Genomic DNA, 16,549 nt, shown 5'->3' on the forward strand with positions numbered 1-16,549 from the left:
GATTACTACATATCCTTCGAATGTGAATTTAGTTGACGTTTCGAATATTTGAAAATTAGAAAATCGCTCATATCGAAAGGGTCTCGAGTCAATCTTCAGTTAATTTTCTTTCAGCGATTTTGAATGATTTAAAATGCCATAGTTCGATAATTTAAAAGCATGGATCAACTACGTGATACAAATTCAATTTGAACAGTCAAATACGTATGTCAGTTATACGCGAAATCTTGAAGATATAAATTCGAAATTTTCTAACCTAATTAAATATTTTCGTTATGCGTATTTATCTACATAGAATTATCAGTGAGGTACATAATAATGAAAAGTTTATTTTTTTTTCTTTAGTCGAAAAATTACATAAATGAAATCCAAAGATCCAGAAGAGTAGCTAGCCATCTTTTTGTAAGTCTTGAATTTCATTATTTAATTTTAAATCACACACGACGAAGTAAATACTGTTCATAAAATAAGATAAGTAAAAGATAAAAAAGTATTAAGCTTTATAAAAGCCATTATAAACAATAATGAATATATTAGTAGATTTGATGAACAAGTTAGGTAGAGATAAACATTCCAGCTAAGATTCACTGAAGTGAAAGAAGCTTGTTTTATTCACGAATTTTGGATGCATCTCCTTAATTCTTTTTTAATATCTAATGAAGAGCAGTATTTATTCAAACGTTTCATTATTTGATAGAATTTCATAATAAAAATGCTATAAACTTCTCGAACAATCCGATATAAACTAGCAACAGAAAATAGAGAAAAGAACAGCATAATTGAATCTGAATAATCAATTCTTTATTCACACATCGACGTATTGTCGTTTACACGCGTTGTTTTTCTCTTTATACATTCATACCAATTTCATACAACTTCCTCACGTAATTCGTCATTATTATTCCTTTCTTACCTTCCATTTCCACCTGTGAATAGGTTGTTTCGTTCTTCGCTAAACCGGACGAACACTCGTTTAGATACGCTATATTCACAATTGCTACAGTCCACCAGAAATGGCTACGCGCGTAAAATCATTATACAACATTCAAACGCAGAGAAAAGTCGAAACTTAGCGTGTATCACCTCTTACATAACACAAATGAGTTTAGAGCGCGTTTAAAATATAATAACGCTAATTACAAACTGTTTACGGATTACAGTACATTTACATTATCTCATACAAGGTGATCCATTAAATTACACGTAATTGAACGCACCTTGCAAAATATGTTCGAAAGAAATCAAGATGGACGGTAAAACATTAGATATAGTGACTCACGGGAGGTACTTGAATATTTATAGAAATATTTGATATATTATGATGTATTTATGTTATGTGTATTATACTGAACATTTTGAATATAATCATGATAGTTGGATCTCATTGCAGTGATAAAGAGATATCAAAATGTTTTATAATACACATAATATGTACATAAAAATATTTTGTGATGAATGTTCAAATATCTTCATGAGCCACTGTATGTAGATTAAAATACAGAAATGTTAAGACTCTTTCAAGATACTGTTTAAAAAATCTAAATGGCCTTAAAATATTCTTCGCATATATCTACTTATTTACTTTAAGAATAGTTTAACATCATCTGTAAGTTCCTTTTCTTATAAATAAAATTAAAAATGATAAAAATGATCACCCTGCACAGGAAAATAAACAAACATGAAAGTACAACATTACCATTTTGTTATACTTTTTTGTTTAGGTTGAATAAAAATCCTACACAATGCGTTTTGTTCACTGTATACTGGCTAAACAAACTTTCTGGTGAGGCATGGACAGTACGCTTCCACCATACTTTTAGTTTTGAACACTCTGTACAATATGTCATTACTAAAAAATGAATAATCTATGAATAAACGAAAACGAAATCAATCGTTAACGTGTAGAATGTTCGTAGATTGTTGAATCTCTCTAACATTTGGCAAATCGATAGACTATGCTGCGCTATAAATAGTAGAAGAGTAGAAAACTTTATTGCGAATTAGTGGACATCGTAGTATGGATATACGCCTTCTAAATTTTTTATTTCTTCTTTTTTTTGGCTTATTTTCGTTTTATTCCTCCTTTTTGTTTCCTCGTCTATGTTTTGTAACGCAAGAACAAATGTAAACGCTCTTTGTACTTTTTCGATGGTGTATCTGAATAAAGTCAGGTAGCCGCATTACAGGCCGTGGCGTGCTTTAAAAATTGGCATTTGTCACACGGTATTCGACCTAGACAGTACGTACTAGACGATTCAACGTATATCTTATTGCTCGTTTATAAATAGCTCTCAGTTTTCAGACATTATCTTTTTTTTCTTCTCCTTCTTTTATACAACAGGATAATCCACTTAAATATCCTCGTAGATCATTCTGTGCACACTTAGGGACAGAGACTAAGAGAGATCACATGATTCAAGTCATAAGTATTTACCTCTCTATATACATGGAATTTCTCAACGTACTTAATTTATTTAATATTTACAACATACACACGCGCAATGTCTCCTTATGTTTTTCCTAGGAAACAGCTGATTCGCTCTTGCTATCGTACAAGATGAAAGCTCACTCGAACATCACCATATTATAAATTCCTCTAGAAACATTTTACGGATCTGACCTCAAGCGTTTCGACGGCGCCTCATCTGATACTGAAAAATAAAAAGAATTTGTTTAATGCTTGTTAGTTTATTATTATATTCCACTAAGATTCATGTGTATGGAGACTCAATTCTATTATTACCTAGGAATTCGAAAATTTATTCATTATTTTTCGAGGATTCGAAAATTTTGCCATTATACTTTTATTTCAATAATCGTTTATGTCAATATCCTACAAAATTTTGAAAATTTTTTACAATATTGCGAAAATGTAACATTCTACAATAAGTAAAACTAAAATTAAAGTGAAAGAAATGTGTTTATTACATGTGAATTTCCCATAAATAGAAGGATACATAGGAACACGGATACATATATACGTCTAACAGGAAAATCAAATATTTGTTGTTTCGTCTGCACGGGCAGACGTTTGCTTTTCAAGTCAAGGTCCAAGACAGTTGAACGAAAGATCTTACCTAACACACTGCGATCTTGTTCCGTGGTCGCGACGTCACCAATCGACTCCTCCAAAATCTTCGTCTTGATCAGCCTTTGGGTCTGGATATCCGGTATCGCCGCCAACATCAAGCTCGTTGAATTTTTTAAACTATCGTATGATTGTTCTAATTGCTTCATTTTCTTGCTAATTTCGTCGTTAGCTGTGTGAATTTCTTTCACCTACGAAATTTATAAATTTATAAGAAGATACAAATATTTCCTCCAAAAAAATAATCTTTAATAAAGAGTCTCTCTGCAAAGGTTATCTGACAAGTTATATTAGGTAATTATTTTTTAGATCATATGGAACGTAAACGTACTTGAGTATCCAGTTCCTTAAGAGATTGTAGTATGGTAGTCTTCACACACTCTCTTTCTAAGGATATCACCTTCATGCTAACATTTTGAGTGGTTTCCTGAAGCAATACCAGTTTGTCCTGCAAAACATTTTTCAATCAGTGAGCACATCACAACTTTCATCTTTTATAAATTCTCAAACATTTACATGATCTTTCTTCTGATCTTCTGCCACCCATTGCACAGTTCTCGACAATGTTTCATTGATGTCCATCAATTTATCAGATAAATGTATGATTGTCGCATTCAATTGTTCAGTCTTTATCTTTGTCTCATTTGTAATCAATATCTGAGGCTTTTGTGTAATATTTGACAATTCTGTTACTGTGTTCTATAATAAAAAGAAATGAAAAATAATTTTTTAAATTCTATTCTTGATATAGAAGTAGATTGCAAGTAGACTTCAGATTTTTATGCATTTATGGAAAATTTTAATGAGGAAAGTTTGATTATGAACCTTGATACTGGTAACATTCTGTTGTATTGTTGTTTGGACATCTTGTATTCTAGCATTTGATTCTTTCAATGTTGTTACTGTACTACTCAGATCTTGTATTTGACTCCCAAATGACACCACACTACTGGAAAGGTCCTTCAAATCTCCTTGCACTTTAAATAATGCTGGGCCCTCGTTGAACCAACCTTTTGCATGATGCATAATACGTTGAATAAGTGCTAGCTGTAAATAAATTTTCGTGTAAAAATAAATCACTTATTATACCATATAGCATATTAATAATTTTTCTATATAAATTAAGAATATTTAATATATTTATTAATGAAAAATTAGTAATCATTATTGAATATCATTTTTTTTTTATTTCCAAGAAAAGAATGTTTATGTTAAGAAATTACATTTAAGAAATTCGAGCATCATGAAATTACCTGTGTTGTAAAATTATTGATTTGAAGCTTGAGATCTGATAAATGAGTGAAGATAATGCTCTGGTTGTTCTGAAGATCTCTCGACAGAGAGTGACATTTTTGCAGGGCATCGGGAACACCTTCGCTACCGGCTATAACTGCAATGTAAACGATATCTTGTTTTCTTTTTTTCGATATGAGTATTTATACGTGATACAATAATTCCAGAATCGATAAAATCTTGTCGAATGTTTTAACCAGAATCAAACAGGTACGATAAGTAAACATGATCTAATCGTAATCTATTTGTTTCCTATTGAAATCAGTCTTAAAGACATAATCCGGCCTGTGAGGATTAAAATAAATAAACTTCATTAAATACTTGAAATATCATTGATTACGAATTTATATTCATTGCGAAAGCAAATAAAACAATGTTTAAAGTTGTCTAGTTGTAATAAGAATAGTTGAATAATAAGAAACCCGAGAATTCTTAGTTGAACGTAGGTGATATCGAAATAATTTAATATGTATTTATTTAAAGTAGATAAGCATTGATACCAATTTAAAATTTCTTGGTACTCCAACAACTCTAATATCAACTTTAAAATATCTCAGTATTGGAATATCGGTTTTATGTTAACTTAAGAATTACTTTGCTTGATGTGCATCGCAATTATCCTCAAAGACCTGACAGAGAATAGTTCGAATAATTTCTACCAATCAACACCAAGTACATAATCCAATATTTGTCAACATATCGGACTGACGATCTCGCTCGGTTAAGCATATTACTATCCGACCATGATCGTCGCATTATAAGCGAATTACGTACTTAGCGTCAGACTAACAGCCTTATTTTATAAATACCTTTGAGCCACAAATTAACATAATCAGCTAAAAAGGAAACTAAAGAAACTAAAAGAAGTATAAAAATGAAAGGAGAAAAAAGAAATTACAAGACGCATTTCTATTCTGGAACTCGATTATATGGGGATCGATTCACGTAACAACGTGATTGGATTTATGAAAAAAATAAAAATAAAACGAAAGATAAAAGAAGTGTTCTTGACTTTCAAGTGAAAAGAATTTAATTAAACTCTTCACCTTGAATTCTTTCCCTTTTCAATTAAAGTTTTTCTTAATTTCTCGAATTTCTATTATTATTGAATCAATTACTGTATTACTCAATCTGTATTATTGGATCGTAAGTGATTCGTATAACAGTTTGGGTAGAGTTATATAATTTAAAAATAATCTATTTTAACCCTTTAGTTTGTGTCATTGGATTATAGATGATTATAGTAGTTTAAATTATATTTAAGTCAGGGTAATTAATTTGAATTAATTTTACGACATTTAATTTTGATTTAAATTCTATATCTTTCTTGATGGATTTCATTAACAATGTTCATGATGTAAAATACAAAATATAAATTACAATTACATTACTCTAGCTGATCTAATTGGTAAGCGTATGAAATTAATTTGAATGATGGACCTATGAAAGAACTTTTCTTTCGTACTTATTACATAAAATAGATACAATAGATAATGTATAGATATATATTAGATAAAATATAATATATGAATTATACTATAAAGCATGTTTTTTGGCTGCGAAGGCGAAGAAATATATATATATATATAAATAATATAAATTAAGATTAAGTAGCTACTCCAACTTTATGTAAGCCCTTAACTTAATTTTAGATTCGAATTAAAATAAAATATCATTTTTCAGGTATTTAATTTTTAATTTGTATTCTGTGTTTTATGTAATAAAGACCACGAATCGTGTTTATTATGCAAAATATAGATTCTAAATTAAAATGAAATACCCTATGTATACGTAAATCCTTAATTCAATTGTAACTTGGATCTAAAATAAAGTATTTCTTTTTTTAGAAGTCTCTCTGGTGAGCGTTCTTCAAAGGTGCAATATACCTTGGTCCAGTTCGGTCCGTAGAGCAGTAAGTTGCTGACGAACGTCGATGAACAGCCAAATTAAACTAGCGGTTGCTAATACAGAGGCACAAGCCAGAAAGGCACTACAAGCTTTAAAAAATCCAGGACAAGCTCGACTTCGTCTGCCTCTGCATTTGCGGCCATTTCTAGTCGATATATTCCAGTATTCCGACCGTTCGTCGCTGCTATCTGATAGTAACTCCTAGAAATTGTTAGGATGATCAGTCCCAGTCTGTCTTTTCCAAACCTTTTTCCTTGACGTTTATTTCTTACAAAATCTCCTCATATTTATACTATTTCAAAACGTCTCTATAATTTTTTAAATGATTTATTCATTTTGTAATCTGTTTTTAATTTAATTTTGTTTTTCTTTTAAGCCTGTTTATTTAAAATGTTGGGAACTTGCAATACATATCCGTTCTTTGAGATGGAAATATTTCTTCCAATGTTTCATGATCAAAGCAAGATGTTGAAGTAAGACTTAAATTTGATACTAAAATAAAATGTTAGGTTCTTAATCCAGATATTGTTAAATTTTGTCCATTTTAATGATAGCTTTCAAGATAATGCCACTTCTCTTCCATTCAGGATTTAAAGTAAATATGATAATTAAATACTTGTTTTAGGTATCATTTGTTATTCCAACTGTCCAAATAAGAAAATAACCTTCTGAAAGAATGATAGACGTATCGTGGTCAATCAAAAGGTCAATTGAGTTGAATAAGATAATATGGATAAGAAAATATATAGCTATAACATATACGCATTGCATACAGTTGTATAAGATGCAATTTATAGTCGTTTTAGATTGATTGTTGAAAAGAAAATTAAAAAACAAAATTTACGATTATTTAATTTTATACAGAAAAAGAAGCAACAAAAAGGATGAATGAATCAAGATGAATACTTAGAGTATCAAGTACTTAGAACAATTATTCACATAATTTTAACAAGATTAAGCATTTGATATTTAGTATTATACATAAAGTAGCAAAGAAAAGCCAATTAGAAGCAAACAGAATAAAGGTGAAACTGTCAGGAAATGTGCCAATTAGATAAAATCCTGTACTACTTGTCCATAAACTCTACATTCTCTCTAATCCTCTTACATATAAGTCTCCTATCCACTCTCTGCTTACTGTTAGTACGAACTTTTCCACGAAACAACATTTCATACATTATTAATACCGCCTATTATATGGTCCATATAATATTATACCCAATGTAAGTATTATTGATATAATATGTTATATTATATATTATTATTGATGTATATTATCATACATATTATAATATTACACATACATTTCACATTTTACAAATTAATCAAATCGTGAATATTCTGTATTTCCATTGAGAACATTTCCAATTCCAGTTTGGTAAAATTTCAGATTTATCCAGAAATTTTCACTAAGTATCTCTTGCTATACCTTAAGTCGCCATCTTATTCGCAGTTTATCCGAAACATAAAATATTATATAAATATTTATATTTGTTTTTATTAATTGTTATAAACTACTTAAAATAAGAAATTATATAAGCAATACATATTTCCATTTCAAATTTCGAAATTTCATATTTGTTCTAAAACTTTCGTCGGTCTAGTTAGCTATTTCCTGATGATTCAATCAAAGCGCGAAATAATTTATGAATATGTTTCAACTTTAAAGAAATGTCAAGTGTTATAGATTTAAGAAATTTAAAAAACGAAATTTTAGAAGGTATTTTATTCTTATCAGAAAACGCCCCTAGCATTTAGACGCAAATACAATTCTCAATTTAAAAAAACATTTTCCTAACAAGGCTTCAATGTTTACAAGAAGGTTTACAAACGGGAATCACTTTATAAAGAATATTTCATTCTTATTAAAAATCATCTTATTACCTAAACGCATATGCAAGTCTCCGATTTCGAAATACATTTCCTCTGAAAATCTAAATTTTTACAAATTCGACAAATTTTACGAAGGATTCCATCTTGTTTCAGAGAACATTTTTGGTCACGGTCAATTGATACGTACTTGAGAGCTACGTTTTCCGGAACTCCGGCGGGAAACAATATGCGGAGGCGCCAAGGCATCGAGCTCCTTTCGTTTCTTCATCTTCTTCGTCGGCTGACGAAGGGGCACTGTCACCGCCACTGAGTCCATCTCAAGCAACACCGAACCGCCTATCTTCGTTTCGTTTTACGCGAGCTTGTCGCGCACGAGGAGCCCCTTCTTTCTTTTCTTTCTTTATTTCTCTATACTTCTTTATCAACCTTTGCACGATACACACACGTTGATAATCGTTCGCAGCAGGTTCATTTCCGTGCTTAAAATTCGGTCGCGTTTTCACCGTTTCAAACTGCGAGAACGCGACGATCTATAATTCACAGCTCTGTGCTCACATTTTTACGATCCTATCGTTTCCGCGAATAGAATATTCATTGATATCGTATCGCGTGATCATTTCCTCTAAAAACAGTTGAGTTTGCACATCAAGATGTATGTTTCGATCCGTTCCAATTTTTTTGTTTGATATATTGTATAGTAATTTTATAATGGAACAGTTTTATGAGAAACGACTAGAGTGAATTTTAAAAATTTGGAAGAACTAGACAATAACGTAATAGCTTCTTCTAACTCTTTGAGTATTTAGCATTCTCATTATATGTCCTATGACTGTGAATTCATTAATTATTTAATAATTTACAATTATCTAAATGCATGTTTGTTAAAATTAAGAGAATTGTACGGTGCATTTGCAAATATTCTCAATTGTTCAATTATTGAGAAATTCGTTTATCGTACAGGCCACCTCTGCCTTTCCAAAATTTGTATTCCTAGATTTTTCTTAACATCTAGATATCCAAGCACTCTTGGAAAGATTCTATATTCCCATTTTTTTTTCAGCTCCTCTATTGTTCAAAAATTCTTTCATCCGGAGAACAATCGATCATAGTCAAGCTTCTAAAAATCTGTCAACGATTTCTTCAGCATACCCCCGTATCGCAATATCGATCGATCGATCGGGATGCTACAACAGCAAGGGACCGGCCCTCGAGTGGTACGAAAAGAGGTCAGGAGGAACAAAAGCACCAGAAAGGCGACGGCAAACAAAACCTTGACTAGCTAAGAAAAAACAAGAAAGAAGAAAGGAAAAACGAAAAAAAGAAGGAAAGAACATAAAAAATGGGCACAAGGTACGATAACGTGACCACAATGATTGTAAACAATTTAAGTGTATCAGTCGAAATTGTTCAAGGTAGTCGACTCGTTAGATAAGGAAACTCGAATAAAGCACTTGAACGTATGTACATTATACATATGCGTTGTTAGCAACGCAACACGAGCAAGTGAAGGACTATCGAACTTTAGCAAGTTGAATTTTACATATCCTCCAATATGAATTTTAAAATCCAATGCGAGGTAAAATAATCTAAAATAATCTAAATTTTTATGTAGATTATGTATAGTTTAAGTAGTTTGCAATTTTTTGTTGTTGTTAAAATGTCTGTAATTGTTAGTCCTTGATTATAAATGTGCCTTAATACTGATTTATTAAAGAAAATTGAGACTGCAATTAAAGTGAAGTATGAATTTTAATCATATGTTGATATATCAAGATGTGATGCAGAATTAATATATGTACATTATAAATTGATGTTTAGATTTACATAGATTATGAGTATTACGTAGATTATTAATGATTTCTTAAGTATAGTGTAAGTAATATCTATAGCACTATTTAGACAGAACATTGCCTAAAGCAAAGTATAAATTCACAATTTTATGAATACGTCATTTTATCTTACGAGCACTTTTTTCTCTGGTTGCAAAGATAAAAAAATCTTCGTTTAAACGAATTCAATAATTCTGGAGATAATTGAAGTTAAACTATGGCCACAACGACGCCATAACACCAAGCACTCCAACTCCTCAACCCACGAGCATCGACCGGAAGCCGCCAGTGGAACTAAACCAGATTGAAGGAAACTTATGATAAAACTCAAATGCGTCATATTCTACCGAATCGTATCTTTCTATTGTTAAAAATTTTTTTGAATTTGTAAAAAATATGAAAGAATCATTATTACGATACACGCGAAAACATGAGTCTTTCTCTAGGTTGAAACTAAAATAAGATTGGGACATAACAAGTTCGAAACGAAACTCAATAGAATACTAAAAGACCTCTGTCAATCGAAAAGAACATAGTAAATCTTACACTATGAATCGTCGCTATTTGTTTACTTATAGATATATCGTCGTCGTCGTATTACGAAACTCAGGATTTGCAATTGATCACTGTCATGGACAAGGAGAAAAACACGAAGAAAGGCGTGATGGAACAAGAGGAATCGCGTCACGAACCGAACATCGCCACGAAACGTTTCATACTGCGGGTTCTCTTATCATCGTCTGCCCGTCGTACCTGACAACGTATACAGGTAACATCCGTACGAATACACTACCACATAAAAGAACATCGTTCTGAGTACATATTTGTGCAGGTATATACATTCATACAAAAGCAAATTGAACGCGCGTGATCGTGTATCTAGTAAGAAAGAATGGAGAACAATGGACCAGATGTGATTGTCGTCGAGTTATGATGGTTATTTTACTGTTATAGCAGAGAAACTTTTTAATCATGCTTGTAATTGGATGTGTTGGTTGATATCGACTGCGTTGTAATTAACGTTCTGAAAGTGGAATTTTTGTTTTAAATGACAATCCAGTCGATCGCTCGTTTGTTTTTAAAAGTATGTTTGAAGAATGTGAGGAAGTTGAAGTATATTTAGTTTTTAATCTATACTTTTTTTTTTTAGAAACAATAATTGAAAACATGTATTTATACTTTCTATCTTTACTTTAGCCTTTATTTCCGCAAATGAATAACTTGCTCTTACAGAACTTTTAAACTGTATGACATTACAGAGGGTCAAGCCAAGACCTTGCTATAATATGGAAATCGTTACAGATGTTACAGTTGTTATACATATGCAGAGAGTTATAAACGTATTAACCTTCAATCGATCACAATTTCGCTTAGAGAAGCGTAAGTTATTAAATTATTAATAAAAATTATTACAGGTTATTAAATTGTAGAATATTTAATTTCATACACATTGTAGCTTCTATTTCATTAATTGTATATTTTCGTTGCATAAAATATATGATATTAAATAAAAATACATGTAAGAGAAAATATGTCGAATTAGAAAGCTATTAGTGTCATCAATGATCCAAAGATGATAGAAAGTTACTAAAATACAACACTACAATAATAAGCAAGTGAGAAATAAACTTTATAAAATATAATTATATGAATACGTGTTTGTAAGTAAAAAAAAAACTTCAAGGAAATAAATAAAAATAATAATACGTATTACGTATCCTAGTAATCTACTTCATAAATATTTCATACAAAATAGGTTGGACTTGGTGGAAAAAAATATCCTAACGATTCTATTTACATAAAAAACTGGTAATAAATTAAACTTAATTACCTACACAACCTATTAACTGGTAAACTTGGATGGAAAAATGGAAAATGAATTTTCCATGAAGACATGAAGTTGAAAAAATATTCTTATTTTATATCTGTTGGAAGTTTAGATAATAACGATTGGTATCCAACTCTAATTAACTGTAAGTACTTCTCACATATCAGAATGTCGGTTTAATAAACGTTTTATGACACCATTAGGTTTCTCCACTGTGCACCTTATCTACAAATTGGACAATAAAACAAGGAAACGAAAGACAAATGATTCGGTACATGTTTGGAATGTTTCTGAACAGAAAGTGGCGCTTCTGAGATGAAGATAAGGGAGAACTAAGTATTCGATAAACATTTGTTCGGATCTCTATAATTCCATGTGATTTAAAAGTTTCATACTTTTGCATCTATATTCTACTATTTTCTACGTTTTTATCATTATATCATTGAATCTCAAGTGGGCAATTTATTTGTAGCACTTGTAAATTGCTATGTATTTTCTTTGTGGATATAAAAGATATAATCAACAGTATCTTTTTTCTTGCAGTAAGCAAGGAGACATCCGGATACAGAGGAATGCAAAAAAAATGGAAGATAGAGAAACAATGAACGGGGCGAAAAAAGAGAAAATATAAAAATATAGAACTTTGATACTGCAAGAGTGAAAGACCTCGGGTAAAGAATGGAATTTCAAAAGAAATCATGAAAAAAAGACAAAAAACGAAATATTATAATTTTTAATCAAATAAGAAGTAAAAAAAATCAAAAAAGATATACTTCACAAGAATATGTAACCTTGAACAAATGAAAGCTCCATAAAAGGAACAAGGCTTCGATAGAACGATAATTAATGTGTAATAAAACTCTTATATTTAAAGTATCTTACTAATCGTGGTACAATTGTAAAAGACTTTGTAAGATTAGTCCTTTCTCCAAGGAGAAATTATAGAATTTTTAAAAGCAGCAATGCTGAATCAAACAATGGATATCTCTACTAATATCCAAAATGACCCATGCACTTCTGATTTCATACACCTCCTTAAAAGTCTTCAATTTCGCGAAAACCGAGCACGCATGACTTCACGATAACATGCAACGAGCGACACAAATATCATCGCGGTACTCGCGATTAGCAGCGATCGACGACGCGACTTAATCGCGTTGCGCCGCTTCCATCTCAGATTACGTTTGCACAACAGTGCAAAACATCCAAATGAAAAATCGAACGTTTCATTGGTTTCTATCCAACTTTTTTGTTCTTTATTCTTTATTTTTTCTCCCTCCATCGATCGAAGTGGAATTTTCTTTATGATATTGCTCAATTTCGAGTAAATCTTACGATATATTATTCATAGGCTAGACTAAGAATATATTATCAATTAAAAATCGATTATGATAATTGATCCGGGACGACAAACTCGATTTTTTGGATAATTATGCATCTATATCGGAGTCTTTTTAAATTAATTGTACAGTAATTGTTTCATTAATTAATAGTTTTTCTTAACTTTTACTTCTATTATCTTATCTTACTGTTATGGAAAACTTTTAACGAATTTATTTGAAAGTTTTTAGAAATAGCCACTCAAAAATAATTCGTAAAATTAGTAACTAAACTGCGAATGTTCATACATTTATAGGAAATTTGAAATTGCAAAAATTCATAAAAAGCATATGATACACTAGGATAAAGAAAATATTCAAAGTTTGATATGTTATAATATATAGTTAATGAAACGAATTTCTTTAATCATATATATAAAAAAATTAATTTGTAATTGACAATGTAATAAAATTATCAATTACTATTTTAATTTCCTATGTTGCTTTAAATACTTGTTTGTTATATTTTATTCGAGTCACAACTTACGAATTTTTGCTGTTTTTAACGCCCATATCTTATCAATTCCAGGGCTGTATCGAATAATATATATAACCTCGTTCGAGTGAATTCTCATAAAAATTTAGAAAGTACATTTTTAAAACAGAAATTTCATCTACTATGTTATGTATTACTCCAAGTAATTCTATTATTGTAGTTCTATTATTAATTCAATGATAATTACGTTGACAGGCGATTAACCGTCTGTCAATATAATTCAATAGTCTATTTGCATCTGCTACATCTCACGACCAATTAATACAAAGTGTAGGTGATTCATGTGATGTAATAATTCACGAAGTATCAGATTCCAAGACAGAGGAAATCGGGGAATCCGTTGGCTCAAAGTCATTTTCTTTCGTTTACAAACAGTTTTACGAAGATTCGTCTTGATTTTATATCAAAACATAACCATAACCTAACCTTTGAAACTAAATCAAAATTTTTTGTAAAATTTTAGTCATTTTTAATTTTTGAAATTATAGTGATCTATTTCTTTATTGTTCAATTATTTCGAAATATTTTTGTATAATATTTTCAAATAATAACGAGAAGTATTCGATTTATATACCATTTCCAATTTTCGATATACACGCAAGCAATTGAATTAACCTGTGGAGTAAAGTAACATAATTATTTTGACACGCTGTCTAAGCAAATTAAACGATTATATTTTTGGTAAAGCCAATGAGGAAAATAATATAATTATTATAAGTACCATTTTCATATCTCTTATGATGGGTATGGACTTAAATAGTATTTATTGTGTATACACTACTCAACAATACCAATTGAGGATTAACGCGATTTCCTTTAAGGATATGCTTTAAGGACTAAGTTACATCTTATGAAAAATTAGGAAGGAGCGGATATTCTCAAGCGATAGTGTACGTGGTCGCAAGTGTTACGTATCCGTCATAGTCGCGGGGGTTACTTAAGCAAATCGACCCCCTCGTATATCCACCCCTATGAGATAGACACAAGACTTTTCGTACGTCACTCTATTAAAGACACTTCTATGTGTTCGCTGGACGATTGGGAATCAATAAAAGAGGAATAGAACCGTGTACACCTGTCGACCATCGAACGCTTCAAACACCAAAAACCACGAGCACTTGGTGCATGCGGAACTTGACCTACGTCCGGTATAAATTATACATACGATTCTCTGATCGATTCACGAGTCACAAACTCCACAATACAGGAACGACAAATCGTACTAACACACGATTTATAACTTAATATGCCGCTTTAATAAATTGAGGACTGTTAAATGAATCAACTAGCATTATTTGTTAAACGGAATTATTAAAGGTTACGAACGAAAGAATACGAGACGAAGAACGTAGACAACGCCTCTGCTATCTCACCGCGTACCACTCGCGCTGTGCGCAAGATATCGACTGACTGAGGGTTGGTACGCGACCGTGCTCGGTCTATTCTGCTAGGGGTCCCTATGATAACAATTCGCGGTAATAGGGAATTTTGAATTAATACGAAGTAGAAGAAACAGAGTAAAATAGGAACGAAAGAGAAGGAAAAACAGCAACGCGCGAGGTTCGTAAAAGTAGAAAAATAGAGCCGTTGTCAGCGATAACGCGACCGATAAGATTCGATAGATATTGATGTGTCGCAACTGTAAATGTATATTGAAAAAATGAAATCGCATATCGAATATTATCTAGATTTTGTGGCAAAATTGTAAAAGAGAGAAAGAGAAATATGGCATTTTTAAATAGAAAAAATGGGAAATATAAATTAAATTGAACTTGAAAACATTAAACATCACAACGTTTAAATTTTACATTAAACGATCGATATTTCGATTGAAGAATAATTTTAGCGGAAGTGAATAAACCGAGACAAAAGTGTTCCTATTTATGACTATTTATATCTTAAACTTTACTGTATGAATTACATTCACATGAAATAAGTATGAAGATTTTATAAATATATGCATTAGTTTGCAAGTTTTTGTTACTTTGAATCAAGCAGTAGAAATGAATATAATAAAGTTCATAAATTATAAGTTAAGTCAAGTTTACTAACATTACTTTACAATAACTCTATGATTCTTTGAATTTTTCCCAGTATCAGTTCCAGAATAAAAGCGGCATAAAGCAATTTTAATAATTATCAGTCACATTCAATCATCAGTATCAATATGAACTTGACAACACGCATAAATGAAGAATTATGTGTTTACCTGATTTTATAGAGATATCCATCCTTTTAATTTCTCCATATAAAATAACAGCCAGCCAGGATAGTGCTATCAACCAAAATGTAATTAGGACTGCTGCCAACCACAATGATATGATCCTCATATCAGACTTGCTACATCCACAAGAATCACTCTGCTTCATTTTTGCTGTGGCACTTGATCGATGTTTCCTGTAACATGGTATTATATTTTACACATAATTTACATACTTAGAACTTCAAATTTAATTGAAAGCTTACATATAGGTTTGAAAAACGCGCGTTTCTTCTTACCGTTTAACTTTCTTCTTTCTAGGTGTAAGATCCAAGTCCGATATATCGGAATCACTTTCCGATAACAGATCAAGGAGATTTATGGTTTCTTTGTTGTTCGAATTCTTCATTGCGATCGGAGAATCATAGCACGGGTCATGAAGGTAACAGACGGACGTGAAATCGTATTGACGGCCAGTTCAATAACATAACCTCTCTAATCGAGATGTTAGTCATCAAGGAACCTACTTTAGCTAGTAGCTATTTAATATTCACTTTGATTACTTCGACTATATATTACGCAACATGACTTTAGAGTTATTTCTGATTCTCACATATTATTGCTTTGGTACGGTTGCAATCAAACGATCCATCCTCATACATCTTTCACGACATACCTACATACATACTACATAA

The 16,549-nt window shown here is 31.0% G+C and overlaps 2 protein-coding genes and 1 long non-coding RNA gene across 16 annotated transcripts; 1 reads left to right on the forward strand and 2 right to left on the reverse strand.

Annotated features, from left to right (window-relative positions):
• Positions 1–779: 779 nt before the first annotated feature.
• LOC122570205 (sporulation-specific protein 15) lies at positions 780–16,541 on the reverse strand. Of its 4 annotated transcripts, none has more exons than XM_043732235.1 (9): positions 16,468–16,541; positions 16,154–16,393; positions 15,864–16,051; positions 4,342–4,478; positions 3,914–4,135; positions 3,605–3,787; positions 3,420–3,536; positions 3,078–3,279; positions 780–2,651 (listed from the first exon to the last, which is right to left on the reverse strand). In XM_043732235.1, the coding sequence occupies exons 2-9, from the start codon at positions 16,261–16,263 to the stop codon at positions 2,608–2,610; spliced, it is 1,203 nt and encodes a 400-aa protein (XP_043588170.1). In that variant the 5' UTR covers positions 16,264–16,393; positions 16,468–16,541; the 3' UTR covers positions 780–2,607. The 4 variants fall into 4 exon arrangements, with proteins under 4 accessions (XP_043588170.1, XP_043588169.1, XP_043588168.1 ...); XM_043732234.1 differs by lacking the exons at positions 15,864–16,051; positions 16,154–16,393; positions 16,468–16,541 and adding exons at positions 6,268–6,490; positions 8,310–8,744; positions 14,981–15,049; XM_043732233.1 differs by lacking the exons at positions 15,864–16,051; positions 16,154–16,393; positions 16,468–16,541 and adding exons at positions 6,268–6,490; positions 8,310–8,744; positions 14,820–14,966.
• On the reverse strand, positions 6,914–8,303 carry LOC122570219. The gene is made up of 2 exons (XR_006317763.1): positions 7,594–8,303; positions 6,914–6,957 (listed from the first exon to the last, which is right to left on the reverse strand). It is a non-coding gene; the product is annotated as an uncharacterized LOC122570219 (long non-coding RNA).
• On the forward strand, positions 8,754–12,738 carry LOC122570214. Of its 11 annotated transcripts, none has more exons than XM_043732259.1 (6): positions 8,754–8,895; positions 9,183–9,472; positions 10,530–10,720; positions 11,185–11,331; positions 11,408–11,924; positions 11,983–12,738. In XM_043732259.1, the coding sequence occupies exons 2-5, from the start codon at positions 9,462–9,464 to the stop codon at positions 11,503–11,505; spliced, it is 447 nt and encodes a 148-aa protein (XP_043588194.1). In that variant the 5' UTR covers positions 8,754–8,895; positions 9,183–9,461; the 3' UTR covers positions 11,506–11,924; positions 11,983–12,738. The 11 variants fall into 11 exon arrangements, 4 of the variants coding, with proteins under 4 accessions (XP_043588194.1, XP_043588192.1, XP_043588193.1 ...); XR_006317757.1 differs by lacking the exon at positions 8,754–8,895 and having other exon boundaries at positions 9,094–9,698; positions 10,784–11,331; positions 11,983–12,232; positions 12,323–12,738; XR_006317758.1 differs by lacking the exon at positions 8,754–8,895 and having other exon boundaries at positions 9,094–9,698; positions 10,784–11,331; positions 11,983–12,115; positions 12,323–12,738.
• Positions 16,542–16,549: the final 8 nt, after the last annotated feature.

Source organism: Bombus pyrosoma, linkage group LG8 (genome assembly GCF_014825855.1).
Source record: "Bombus pyrosoma isolate SC7728 linkage group LG8, ASM1482585v1, whole genome shotgun sequence".
Lineage (NCBI taxonomy): Eukaryota > Metazoa > Arthropoda > Insecta > Hymenoptera > Apidae > Bombus > Bombus pyrosoma.